Genomic DNA, 14719 nt, shown 5'->3' with positions numbered 1-14719 from the left:
GAACTGTCTACAGTTCTTTCAGCCAAAAGACCACCAGGATTTCTATGTTGTTGATTGTATGATCACCCTTCAAACACACAATGTGCCATCTTCTATTGACTCTGTTAAAACTAGTGACCAGTACATATGATAGAACAAATGGTTAATGTCACATGGATGAGCTTCTAGATAATTAATAAGATGTGGTGGTTGGTTAATTGACCTGTGCATGGTAGAATGTTGTGTTGCAGTGAAGCAACACAATTGTATAAACACACACACGCACACAATCCTTAGCTCTTTTCCCCATGGGGTCTAATGGTCGTGACAATGTCAATGTTGGAAAAGGTCTTACACATCTCTCTCGCTCAGCTTCACGCTAGTTTCCTGTTGAGTCTACAGTCGTCCTTCTCTACTCTTGTGCACATGGCTCCTCGTCCTTTTTCGCTGGCTGTCTCTTGTTCTTCCCCTTCCTGTTTCCTCCCCCCCCCCCCCCCTCTACTTCCTAATCCCTCCGACTCACACGTAATCTTGTAATCAGTGTCTCTGCAGAAAAACAGCCCCTCTCTTTCCTGCCTTTATCAATCTTTCACCCCCCCCCCCCCCTCCCCAGCCTTACACTGGACAGCAAAAATCTGCACTAATGATTGTATAATATAGGTCAAAACTCATTGCGCTGCGCTTTAGTTAAAGCACTGACCTTCCACTGGCTTTGTTTATCTCCACATTTGAACTCATTTTTCTGGACTCAAAGCACTTCTGAGAATTAAGAGTAATTCCAGACTGTAAAGTTGGAAGATGACGCTCTAGTTCAGCCTGGCACTGTTCATTAAACTGTTAAAACCAAAGAGTCAGTGCAACATTACTCAACAAATATTTTTTCCATTGCACAGTTGGTTTACTCTGCCTTGTTGTTGTCACAGCAAAATGAGTTGTACAGCTTCAGTGTACAGTATGCTCTATTTAATCAGTTTCCACAGACACTTACTGGACATCTGTGACTTCACATGCACCCTCTCTTACTCTCTCTCGCAAACACACCCCTGATGAGACCTTGGCACTAGTCCCAGAATTTCCTATCCGATGCCTAACAGCAAGGGGCTGCGACACACAGATGCTCACTGAAGCACAAAATATAGGTCCATGAAATCACACATTTCAAATATCTGAGGGTACTCGAACACAATAAATTGTGGAATATTATAAACAAGTGCAGAGAATCTATCTAGGTCCTTATTCAATCCATTTACGTAGGTAATCTTTCAGCAATTATACTAATAAAAATATACATAACAGTCGATGATCTAAAAATGGATCCAAAGTGGCAACACAATCATAAATATTGCAAGGACTCATTATCTTGGCAACCCGGGGTCAAACAATCGTGTCCTGCAGGGACTGAACATACAGTAAATAGTTGTTGTGCTTTCCAGGATTTTCCTGGAAGCTTCCACACAGCATAATTTCACTAGGATTAATTGAAGAGACGGCTACTGTAAATACTGTGAGTCACTGTAAAGTGTGTGTTGGCTGCAGCTTTGCTGTGACAAGTACAACTCTCACCTCCGTCTTTCCTTTTCCCACACAAGATCTCCTCTTCTCCTCCGGCACATCCCACGTAATCTGGATCAAAGAAAAGAAAAGAGAGAATTGGGTCAGCTGCGGTCGCTTCAGCTGACTTATTACAATACTTGCCCAGATACCTAACATAATAGTCAGAAGTCCTTTTTAATGGAACAAAACATTGTTAATTTGATTACACCATAATTTCCAGAGTGTTACATGTGAAATCGTCTCCTGTGAAAAAGGTCTTATAGATTCAGATAAATCAATTCCTGATCGTGACCTAGAGAGTCCGAAGCTCTACCGACACAAGACAAGTCCTTCATATTCGGCCCAGGACCCATTTTTTAATCACACAGCAGACCCCCTCCCAATGTGATGATTCAGGATGCATTGGGGTATGTTCAGACGTGTACTTAGCACAGACCACTCAGGACGGACCTCAATAGCAGGTCTGAATGGGATCATAGTGTGTCCATTTCAGCGTGTCACACTGGGCATTTACCGATACATAAACATTCCCATATCAAAGTGAATCGAAAGAGAAACCATAAATTAACAAACTCATAAGGAGCCAATCTAGACCAAAATCAATCAAAAGTCCAGCGATACTTTGAGCTTTTTCAACTCTGTTTGAATTAAAAGTGGCACCACCTGTTGCCTGAAGCTCCAGCTGTTCCAGAAATCTACTGTGTAGTCAAATATTTCAGTTAAGGGAACACATTTGACAGTATTATGAATTGCTGTAGTTAATTATGACGGAAGCTGGTCATTTCTATCTCCCCCCTCATACAAAACAAACACAAACATTGTCCTCATACTTTGCGTGGTGGTTGGTCCAGTTGATTGGTGTCCACAGACAATATGGCGTCCCGGGCCCCCAGAAACAACAGGCCCGATGAGCGGTCCAGTAGGAAGGTGCTGAAGTTGGCCACGCCCCCAAACGTCTTTGGATCCAGAATGATGTCTGTGGAGCACAACAAGGAAGGTGGAGGGTGTCAATCCCAGGATGCAACATGAGTTCTATAACACGCACTCGCAGAGAGCATGGGAAATAACAAGGATAATAATAGGATAAAAACGTTTACTGCATGTGAGAGCAAATGGTTGACAGGATAAGATAAATCAAACACCACATTCCCAGCAGGAGGTTTCAAGAGATAAAGTCATGAGAGTCGGAGGGATGACAGTAACCCTTGCTTCACCCTGCCCGCTCATACAATCACAGCTACAGATTAACTCCTTTAATCCCTCAATCAATCTCTTTAGCATTTTTTGGTCCAGTTGACTTTTTTCATTCTCTTCCTTTTCTTCACAATCAAACCCTCAACCAACACGGAGCGATTCTCCAGTTTTATCTCTGTTATTTTGAAATGTCCTCCCCCATTTTAAATACCACCCTACATATGAATTCAGAGTCAAGTTCAACGCTGAGTAGAAATACAATAAGATAAATTATGCACAATCGTGATTTATAATAAATGATTCATTACAAGACATCTCCGCTGTATTTGTCTCTGCGATTTTATAACCACACATGAACCAAATCCCAGAAGTGTCTGTGTTGTATTGTGTCTGCTCCCTCAGTCATTCTACCCCCCCCCCCCCCGTCTGTCTGCCGTCATCCACATCAGGACAAACATATGATGTTTGTTTATATATAGATGTGTGTGTGTGTGTGTGTGTGTGTGTGTGTGTGTGTGTGTGTGTGTGTGTGTGTGTTCATGTCCCAGCTGCTGTGTAGAAAGAACACAGCTGTGGACTCAACACAGGCTAAGTGTGTGTGTGTGTGTGTGTGTGTGTGTGTGTGTGTGTGTGTGTGTGTGTGTGAAGGATTTGGCATTTTCTACATATCTCACCTGTACTGACCTTCATGGATCAAAAAGGATATACGTTTTTGTTACATCCCTTTTACACAAAGAACAGAAATTTTCCAGAGACAGTGAAAGTGGAACCGGTAAGTTGCACTTCACCCATCAAACACACACTCAGACAGTCTAAGCCCCAACAATTTATGAATTCATAAGGGGGGGGTAGATTCAATTTAACTAATGTTAATGTTAATTTAACCAACGAGAGAGAAACAGTAAGGAACAATCAATTGTTCGAGCAGTCGGCAACAATTTTGCAGCTTATAACCCAAATGCTTCTTCGTCTAACAGTCGACAGCAGAAAGAAGCAGACGTTTTGTGTACAGCAACAAGATGAAAACACAATTAAACAGTATCTATCTTCTTGAATTACTATAAGTATGTGACACACTGCTCGAATAGCGTTAAAAAGAAAATCTTTGGAGGAAATGGAATTTGCAGACACGTGCCTCTGCTTTGGCAGCTGAAAGATTCAAAACAGTTTGATGTTCCTCTGTTCCTGTTACAGAGGAGGAAGGGACTCAAAGTAAAAAACAAGGATGATCTGATAGATGGCACAGACATGGCGCGGACATGGTTTTCCACTTAGAGCCTGTCAGTGCTGTTCTGTGAAATGTTTTTTTTTTTCTAAAGAGCCGCTGACATCTGCCTGTAACTGAATCACAGACAGTTTCTCTACCTCCCCCCCAGCCTCCACCCAGACTCCCCTCAACCAGTCAGTCGGCGTCTGTTTGCCGTAACATTTCTCATGAATGTCATTTCTCATTCAATAAGAAGCCATCTGCTCAGCTAAAAGCCTCCAGGCGGCCAGATAGCAAGGGGGCTCTGATTTGCTCGCAGAGGGTGTGCACTTCCTGAAAATCAGCCGAAAGTGGTGGTCGGACACACACACACACACACACACACACACACACACACACACACACACACACACACACACACACACACACACACACACACACACACACACACACACACACACACACACACACACACACACACACACACACACACACACACACACACACACACACACACACACACTTTTCTGTCTCCAAACACATCAAAGCTGCTGATATCATCTGTGAAGTGTCTTCATGTTGCCCCAGATTAGAAGTTATTGTCACTCATTTTCCTTGTTTTTACCTTCACAACCTCAAGCTAATGAAATAAACACTTTCCTCCCCAATCTGTCAATCAAGGCAGGTTTAAAAAAGGGGGTAGAGGAGAAGAAACGAGAGGCAATAAAACACATCAGAGACTTTTCCTTTCTCTCTTCTTCTTCTTTTCATACTTTTGTCACTTCCCTTTATCTGCTCTGTCATCCATCCGTCCTTTCATCACCCCCGCAGCCTCACATCCCTTCTTCCAACTGAATTTACAGCCTGTTTCCCTCTCGCTGGACCGACACACACACACGGCAAATCAAACGTAAGCGTTGCTGACACAGGCCAAAGGCAAGGTCGGCAGAGATGTCCTCATAGACTGCTCTCTGCCGCACTGTGTAGGACACGACAACACACACACACACGGACACACACGGACACCACCTGCTGTGCACCCTAATGTAGAGAGGTGGTTCCTAGAGCTACACCATCTGCCCTCCTCACAGTCGCACACACACCTTTGTAACCCCCCACACACACACAACCGAGCACCCTCCTGATTCGTGGCTCAGAAAAAAATCTAGCACGCAATGTTTTCTTAGATTTTCCATCTCCTTTTACCAATTTTCCTTTACAGAGTAGGACTTTATAAATAAATCTTAGTTGGCATGTGTCACTAGGGAGCAGGAGATGCTCTGCAGGTCGTGTCGTTGCCTCCTCACTGACAGCAGGAGCCCGCATCTCACTACGTATCAAATATCACCACCTGCTTGTGTGTCTCTACATGCCCGTTCAGTGTGTATGTGTGTATGTGGAAGTGTGGTGTCGACAGTATTAAAAGGAGACATGTTGCAACAAAGAAGAGCAGCAAGACTTTTATGTTTATAACTTTTAAAAATACACGCACTGTGCTTTAGAATTAGGCAGAGATGATGGTACCATAGCACAATTAGCTGGCAAGTACCATCCACTGTGTAGCTGCTGCCTGGATTAAGTACTTTTTGGTACTCTTGTGTATTTTGAACTAATTCTTTGTTGTAAATGAACCTACATCAATTGATTATTTGGCCACATGGGGGCAGCACAAGAAGTCGTAATCGGAACAATCATAAATTATTGCCTTATAAAATGGCAAATATATTAGAAACATTTACCTATTGACTCGTACCAGCCACTACAGAGACGAATTTCATTTGTTTATTCATCTGACAGGAACAGTCCTCATTAATATGACAAAGTACTGTTGATGAGCCAGAGTTAGCTGTACAAGTTCATTTTCATTTGTTGTCCCATAACAAACCCATAATTAACTCACTACACCTGATAAAAAAAAGCAAATTATCCATGATCAGAATACATTGTAACAACACAAAGCCGGAGATGTGCATGTGAACTAAATCACATAAGATAAAGTGGAATAATTACACATAATCATAAGTTGGTTTGCTTTAAACCACTTCTTGAGTTAGTATTTTTATCTAGTAATTTCTTGTCCATCTAATCAATGTTTACTCTCCTTTAGCTCTGCTTTGCTGTTATACTGACTCCTCTGGAAAATACAGTATTTGCCTTTTTAGCAGTTAAATGCTCCACTGGCTTCACCACAGTCGCAAACTTGAGTCTGTCTGCTCTGAGTCACATGCACCTGGTTCATCAGGGCTTTTTCCACTGAACGCCGCCTGTTGCGTCTAGAAACAAAGCTGACGAGAGTGGCGAGAATGCAGTAAAGTCGCCGACCACAAGAGTCGCTGCAGCGTCGCTCATCACTGTTCGTACAACTCATAATATTACACACAGCAATTAGATCAATTATTAATATAAAATGTTGATCAGAGCAGCTTTACATTGAAATGTTGAGTGTTTATGTGCGAAAGGAGAATAGGTTTAGAGAAAAATGCAGGATTTAAGGAAATACGGGATTACGCTTTCATAATGATTCAGATTATGTGTCTGGAAAACCTGGTGACCTCAGACATGTTGAAATAAAAATCACACCTCGGGTATATTTAAAAAAAATAATACCCAACTGGTAGTATAAATGAATAAGTAGTCCTAAAATACAAAATCCTCTCCCCTGCCATGAATCATTCATCCATTATACATTAAACATGACTGAGAGGCAGCCAGGGAGAGAGACCAGCAGAGGGTGTGTGTGTGTGTGTGTGTGTGTGGTATGTCCATTAAGGGTTTAATAAACTGGATTTTGCTCTGGGCGACCAACCCCCCTCTCTGGCTGCAGGGCATTGTGGGTTTGGACCAACCAGGAAGTGATAAATTATACACCTCACTCCTTCTTCTGTCAATCAAAACTGACGGGATGAGGAGAAAAGACGAGCCACACACATGCTCCTGCCCCCACAGGCTCCTAACACACACACACACACACACACACACACACACACACACACACACACACACACACACACACACACACACACACACACACACACACACACACACACACACACACACACACACACACACACACACACACACACACACACACACACACACACACACACACACACACACACACACACACACACACACACACACACACACACACACACACTTGCACCCCCACAGTGAGGCAGGACACAGCTGCATCATCTGTGCTCTTTGCAGAAACACACATTTATAGCCGTATCATTCACTCAATGCCATTTTCCAGCTGCTGTTTCCTCTAAATTGTTCGGCAGCAGTTATTGGCAGACGTACTCCACAGGTTAAAGGAATAAACCAGCTTTAAGCATATTGTCCCATCAGACAGCGTGGCCATTATCCAGCTCCTGCGCTTCACGCTGACACTTCAGCTTTCAACTTTTTCAAAATTGAAACGCTGTAAGTGTTTTGTTTTTTTAAATTAGAATAAAAATCCCCACAAATAATGGTGGGGCCTGATATTTTTTGGACACATTTGCAGTTGACGAGGATGAATTCCAGTCATGTGAGGACTGCAGGAGACAGCACGTGTAGGAAATAGTACAACGTACACTGTAAGATCAGAGTTTGAGTTGTCTTCTAGACAGTAGACAGAGCAGCGGCGGAACATAAAATTTAAATTAGCAACACATTTTACATGAAAGCACCAGAGTCACAGCTCGATTCTAAACAATAAGCTCACAAACAATCTGACAAACAAACCGTAAAGAACAACTAGGTCACTCCTAAGTCACAAGTGTATAGGTAAACACATCAGCGAGACCTTGTAGCAAGGTCCCTCTAACAGCCTATAGCTTTTCTTTTTAGTTCAATATATCAGAGCCACAGTCGAGCTCTGTCTGTGTAACAGTTTGTAAAGAGTCTTTTATGGCAGCTTTAATAAAATGCAAAACCAATCTAACCCCTGAATAGAGCCTCTGAATGAAAAACCAGAAAATATCAGAAGATAGTGTCAGTGTGGGACTGAGCCGATTTCACACAGTACTGAGAAACCACATGATTTTTTTTTAAAGGACCTTTACAGGCGAATTAAACATTTATGGTTGTGATTAAGAGCATTTAAGGTGGCTTTAAATTGATGTTGTTAAAGTGAAAACATTTAAGGACCTCACAGAGCATGTGCAGAGATGATGGGATCGGTTTTATTTTATGTACAAATCGAACGGCAGTGGCATCACAAACAACCGTACAATATGAAACCCAAATACGACGGACCCTTTGTGGGTTCCAGGTTGGTATTTAGTCCCTTTGACAGGTGCTTACACTTTCTATTTCATATTACTGCAATCATAAATATTGGTTATTCATTATTAAAGAGTTTTTGCGACCATAGCGATCTATAAGCATTAATAAATAATTATTTAAGACCCCATTTATACATATTTAAGATATTAAAAACACTGCTTGAAATAATAATTTGTGCCCAAATCAATATTTCATAAAAGTTTACTTTCTTCATTGAAAGTTTCCTAAAATTGAATCCCTCATTCAGAGTCTGTTATTATCCTTATATCAAACGTTTAACCACCGGACTTAAGTTGTCACCAACTTCTCTGACTTCCAGCTGGGTTTGGTCATGTTGGCTACTAGATTTTTTGCGCTGCACGTGCCTGTAATTGAGTAAAACATCTGTCCCGGGCTGGGAAACAAATATTTTCCATACAAATATATGTTACACCCCTACTGTTAGGGAATAAGCTCAAACATTCATGTGAAGGAACAAGCAGAAGAAGTCATTTCTGAGTGCAGTCGGGCTTTAAGCATAAATAAAGCCATTAGTTACAATTCATAAAGCCTGTATAAGGACATCTTGTCCGAGGGAGAAGCCGTCCTCAGAGGTGAAGACATCAAAACACCAAATGACCCCGACACACAGTGTTGGCCTCTCCTTTAAGGTTCTGCTTCACTGGGAGCACCAACTCACACAGAGAGTTAAAGTCCTGAGGGAAGAGGGGGATTATCAGGCATCAAGAACAAAGGTTGATAAAGAAGGAGAGGGTGAGACTGGAGGAGATGCAGGAGGAGGGAAATATACAAGCACAGAGTGAAAGGATAGAGGGGAGAAGGGAGGAGGAGGAGGTCCAAGGTTGCAGTGGCTGATTGCCCACTTCTACACTTAATGCTCTGCTACTCTTCATCTTCTACTGCCTCTTTATGATTCCGTGTCTCCTCTTGCTGGCGTGTTTATTTTTGGACGAATTTAGCCAATTAAATGATGATGACGAAATACAAATTCCTTTGTGTGAACCCACATAGCTATACCTTAAATTCTCTCGCTCCCCTCTCCCAGTTTCCAGACTCCCACTACCCCCCCTCTCTCTCTGGCTCTGGTTGATAAGCAGTAGCACTACTAATCAGGCTTGCCCTAAATTCGCCCATGCCCTGCAGGATTATCATGTGCAAGAGTGTGAGTGTGTGTGTGTTTAGAAGCCGGGTGCCTCCAGCATTCACCAGCCCTTACATAGGAGGTGTGTGTACATAGAGCCCAGTGTGTGTATTTGTGTGTGTGTGTGCGTGTGTGAGAGAAAGAGTTTCTGTATGAATGAGTCATTGAGTCAACACGACCTGTTATTTTTATCTTACAGTACTGTACTGCTGGAAACAATAAACCTAGTTGCATAATATCCTACACAATCATGTATTTTTAATATAAATGAATATCAGGTCTTTCGGGTGTTTCTTGTATGAAGGATCATGGATGTACAATGACTAAAGTCATATCATCGACTCTGTATAAAGAAGGTCGACACGTGTCCACTTCCTCCTACTATCCAGAAAAGATGCCAAATTATCCTGGATAAGAAAGCCGCCATCTTGCAAATTTGGAGCCAGAGTTCGGCCCGCTGATACACAGGCTCAACCAATCATGAGTTAGTCTCGGCTGTCAATCGTGACATTTAACATTTGGCTTTCATGGCATAAAACCAAAGATTGAAACCTAACTTACTGGAAACATGAAAACCTGAACATGCATCAGTGTGATTAGAACGAATCACAGAAATGAATAAAAATCATCTCTGAGGATAATAATTTGTGTAATTTGACTTTTTAATTTACATCACATTAGAAAAATCTACCTCTATAATTTAGTCCATGTCCCCTCCGCCTACATAATTAAGGACTTATACTGCAGCCAGCCTCCAGGTCGAGACGCTTTGGAATTACTTTTAAGGAGCTGTCAATTCGTCCATCTTTATATAAAGTCAATGAATCATACATGTTGAGTACATCCACACAGTGTTGATACTATCGATTCAATTAATATGTGGTTAAAGAAGTTTGATAAAAGACTGACTCTGTGTTTAGGTTCTGGCTGCTTCACTAAGACTAAACAGTGAGAGAATCTGAGTCTCGAAGCAGGAGCAGCCACAACATCTGTCACACTAGGACCTCTGTTCTGAACGTTTGTCTTTCTATTTTGTCTTGTTATCTCTCAAATTTAGTCAAAATATGGCCCAACAGCCCTAGAATGGACATGATTTACGAGCGGTCCAACCAAACTGAAATATTGTACAGGCAAAACTCTCTGATCCCTTTAATTATCCATCATATCTTACTTTTTACGCGTTGAACTTTTCTCACTGTTGTGGCCTTAAGCTTTTGCAAACACAAGATTTATTACTGTATATTTCCTGTATTCTGGTGCAAACAGTGTTGGTAATAAAGTAATGCTTGATTGGATGACCACAGATAAAACACCCCATATCGTCGGTGCAAGTGCAAGCTATCGCTGTCAGCTCCAGGGCTGCCCTGCTACAGCTGAGCCTGACATTTGACCTCCCTGTGGAGGGATAAAGAGAAAAGAGAATCTCCCCACAGGGATCTCTCACGCAGGAAGTGTTCAAAGTGCTGAGAGGGTAAGAGGGCGTGCTCGACTACAGACGTCAGAGCTTTTAATGAGCTCCATCAAACTCAGTTTTACAGTATTGGAGAGAGTTTTTATCTTGTATAATAACCAGATTGTGTTACGTTTTCACATGTGTAATATTGTTGCTACGGATGGGTATAGAGTTGACAGCAGGGGATGGAAAGAAACAGAGACAAATGCATAGAAACAGCATGAGAGAGGGGTAACTGGGAAAATCCACATGATGTGAGATTAACCCACTTGTGCTGACGCCACAGGAGCAAAAACAGAAATCCATACCCTCACACACATGCTTTTCACCTTATGTGATTCGCGGTTGTCTGCTCTGGGCCACAGCAAACTGTGGCACAGGATACAGGCTGGTTTACCACAGTTTCATATGAGCTCGTGAGCATGTATGGAGAGAAGGTATCCGCTGCACAGAAGACCACACAGAGACCCTACACATTTCTCATTAAAGCAGCACAAAACACACAGCTCTATACAGCTAACACACTCAGGGCTGTTCCCACATGCAACAGCTGGTCAGTGTCACATGCGTGTCACTGACGACTTCCTCTGTCACAAGCCAAAGGTCAGAGTTTGCATGCTGCTCCAGATCAATAGGAGCAACATGCATCACCATGCACACAGTCATGCTGTGGTTCTGTGTGTTCAATCCAACTATCTTATCTCTCTGAAATGCAAAAAACATATCAATCTGTTGGTTTTTAGCCAAAAGGCTCAGAGTCGATGTTTGAAACTGGTCACACAACAGGTATTATCATAAAACCCAATGAGATACAATCGGTGACCAGTCAGTCCTGTGACTGACTGGTAAAACGATGACAAAGAAGGTTACTGTATATGTGTGTGTGTGTGTGTGTGTGTGTGTGTGTGTGTGTGTGTGTGTGTCACAATGTCCCCTGATTGGCCTCCACTGTGGACACAATGGTTTAATAATTAACAAAAGCCAATTTCCTGTCCGTTGCTGACGATGACAGTGTTGAGGCAGCCACACAGATGTTTTACTTCCACTCCCTATCTCACATTTTCACTTCCTGTTGCACTCCTACACACACAGACACACACACATACACATAAGTCATCATAAGAAATGACAAAGGAGACAAAATACTAAAATGCAGGACAAAAAAAAAAATGAAGTCAATGTTTTAAATTTGGGGATTTGGCCCCGAGATTAAGTTTTAGCAGAAAGCTAGGAGCTTGTTCATTAAGGGAGCAGATATTATGAGAGCCTAATGGGGGCGACAGTGAAAATCAATAATAGATACATCAATTAGCTGCCTGCTGGACTAGATGGCAGAGATGAGAGGAGAAGGGAGGGGGAGGAGATCTAAACAACAATCCATCATTATCTCTCCTTTTCTGTCTTTTCTTCTGACGTTCAACCTCTTCCACCCCCTCACTCCACTTCTGTCCTATTCTTGATGTCATCCTTTGTGCTTTGAGGCAGGAAGCAGAGGTCAAAGGTCATGTCATTAATAGTAATTTGAGTGTGTCTCAGACAGCAGAAAAGAGGAAAGGAGTTGGGTTTGGAGGTCTCAAGGGCAATTGGGAAGAGCTCAACATCAGGACTGGTGATGGATGGCTAAAAGTTTTAGGATAAGTTAGTTGTTGATCTTAATAAACAGAGAGTGGGAAGGAAGGAAAACATGGAACAATTTAAAAGAAAAGGAAAAAAAAACATTGGTCCTGCACGTGTGTCATGAAAGAAACCAAAAAGGTCTACCTCCCATCTGGTTATAAAATGTCTTCCATTCACAAAGCCAGCTGGGGAGGCCACAGACACACACAAATACACAACCCTGTAATCACACAAACGCACAGCTACATGCTTTCATGAACGTCTGCCACCATTTGTTTCCATCCCTTTCACATCATCTAGAAACTCCGCCTTATTACCATCCAAGAACAGTTATCAACCACCAGGTAAAGTACATCAATACTGAGGTTGGACTCACATGATATGTTTCATTGTAGCCGCCATTAACACCCATTAGTGTTCATGATGTCAGGGCTGGGTCGCTTCTCAAAAACAGAACAGAGTAACCAGTGTATTGAACTGTGTTTGGCCACTGACGTAAATAACAGATCAAAGCTTTCAACATTTAACCACGAGAAGGGATGTGTGTTTGTGAGGAGGGTGTGTGTGTATCAAACGGATTGTTGGGACCATTATTCTGGCCTTCGGAAAACTCCAGAGGCAAGCTGCCTTGATTTCATACATTTGTCTCGAAAGTGTGTGTGCTGCTACTGGAATTGTCGCTCAGAGCTAGACAAGCTAATGGGTAGGTTGTGTGCATGTGTTTTTACGATGTCTGTGTGTGAATTTCCAGGGAGACGCACTTCAGACAAAATTTAGTGGTAAATTTAAACTATAAAGCCTCCATTACTGCCTTCTGATCAAGTGCATGAGTCAGTGTTCTAGTCTGAATGACATAATTGAGGCTGAACAACCCTCAAAGGTCTATTAACACTCTATAATATTTCTTCTTATTATCCAGCAGATCATCTAAATCTTTCTCATTCCCTCTCTCTCTTTTTAGTCTGGCCTTGCTCCAGGTAGAGCACTCGGTGCTCCTCATATAGACCCAGGAGCCTCTTCTGGCTCTTTGTGTCCCAGTGAGGCTCACCCCAAGTGGGGATAGAAGCTCTCAGCGCCTCCCTCCTCACCCTCCTCACCCTGGTTCTCCTGCTCCTCTTCAGTTTCATTCATTGTACAGAACAATGAACGCACTGTCAGCGAGACACAAGTGACTCTCACGTTACCAAAATAAAAGTCTCCTCCTGCACCACAGAGTTCGGGCTCAGCCTCACCGGTGCCCGTCGCAGCTAAAATCATACAAGCACACACTTCAACCCGAGGCAGGCAGTATATTTACATTAAAGGTTCCGCTCCAGCAGTTCTCACCAGACACTGACACAAACATGACACCCTCTTTGACCTGTGACCCCTCTCTCCACGCAGTCTGATTCTTTCACACACTTCCAGCGCCACATGAGCTGATAACACTTTGGAAGCAGGAGTGTGTGTGTGTGTCTGTGTGTGTGTCTGTGTGTGTGTGTGTGTGTGTGTGTGTGTGTGTGTGTGTGTGTGTGTGTGTGTGTGTGTGTGTGTGTGTGTGTGTGTGTGTGTGTGTGTGTGTGTGTGTGTGTGTGTGTGTGGTGTAGTTGAGGAGGGATGATTCTCTTGCAGCTGCAGAAACTGGTCTTACCTAACAACATGATGAAAACATGGAGAAATTCCCAAACATATCAGAAGGAAAAACAGAAAGAAAGGGAATGAGAGGAGGAGGGGGAGCGATACAGAGATGCTTCCTGAAATGAAAACAAAATTCCAAACCTTCCTCTTCACATTAGTCTCGGCTCGTCTTTTTCCACTTCTATCTTTTCCCCTGCCATCCCTCTTTCCCTCCATACTTGGCGGCTTTGTCAATGTCAGCTGGATCACAGTTGGTTTTGATGCACCTTCAAATTGCATTTGTTAGTAGCTCACTACCTCCCTCTGCACGTGCTTGTGTGTGCGTGTGCAGATTACTTTTGGAAGCTATTTAGCATAATGCCAAATTACAGAAGAGGAACCCCATGGGGTGGAGAGGGGTGGAGGGAACGAGAGGAAGAGAGGCACTGGGGAATCAGAGTAAATAAGCGTTAACGTGAAGAGGGAGAGAAAGAGCGGGAGAGGTAGGCATTCATTTTGGAGATGCAGGGAGTTGAGTCACTGTAGTGACGACAAAACTACAAAACCACTGGAAAAGTATTTTAACTGATCGGGTATTTCTTTTTTTGGTACCGATATGAAAGGCATACTGCAAAGTTTTTATGGGTTAGGGTTAGGATTGAGACCATTTAAACTATCATTACGTGCTTCCATTATTTTAGGTATC

General features: G+C 42.6%; 1 protein-coding gene across 1 annotated transcript in view; it reads right to left on the bottom strand.

Annotated features, from left to right (window-relative positions):
* Positions 1-14719, bottom strand: part of sema4f (sema domain, immunoglobulin domain (Ig), transmembrane domain (TM) and short cytoplasmic domain, (semaphorin) 4F) — a 45351-nt gene that overhangs the window by 6194 nt on the left and 24438 nt on the right. Inside the window, exons 3-4 of the mRNA XM_053416635.1 lie at positions 2364-2509; positions 1543-1602 (exon numbers count right to left, since the gene is read on the bottom strand). Of these exons, the coding sequence (XP_053272610.1) occupies positions 1543-1602; positions 2364-2509 (206 nt within the window). The remainder of the gene's footprint in view (positions 1-1542; positions 1603-2363; positions 2510-14719) is intronic.

The sequence above is a fragment of the Pleuronectes platessa genome, chromosome 23 (assembly GCF_947347685.1).
Source record: "Pleuronectes platessa chromosome 23, fPlePla1.1, whole genome shotgun sequence".
NCBI classification, from domain to species: Eukaryota; Metazoa; Chordata; class Actinopteri; order Pleuronectiformes; family Pleuronectidae; genus Pleuronectes; species Pleuronectes platessa.
Note: the sequence above shows the minus strand (reverse complement) of the source record. Positions and strands in the feature narration are given on the sequence as shown.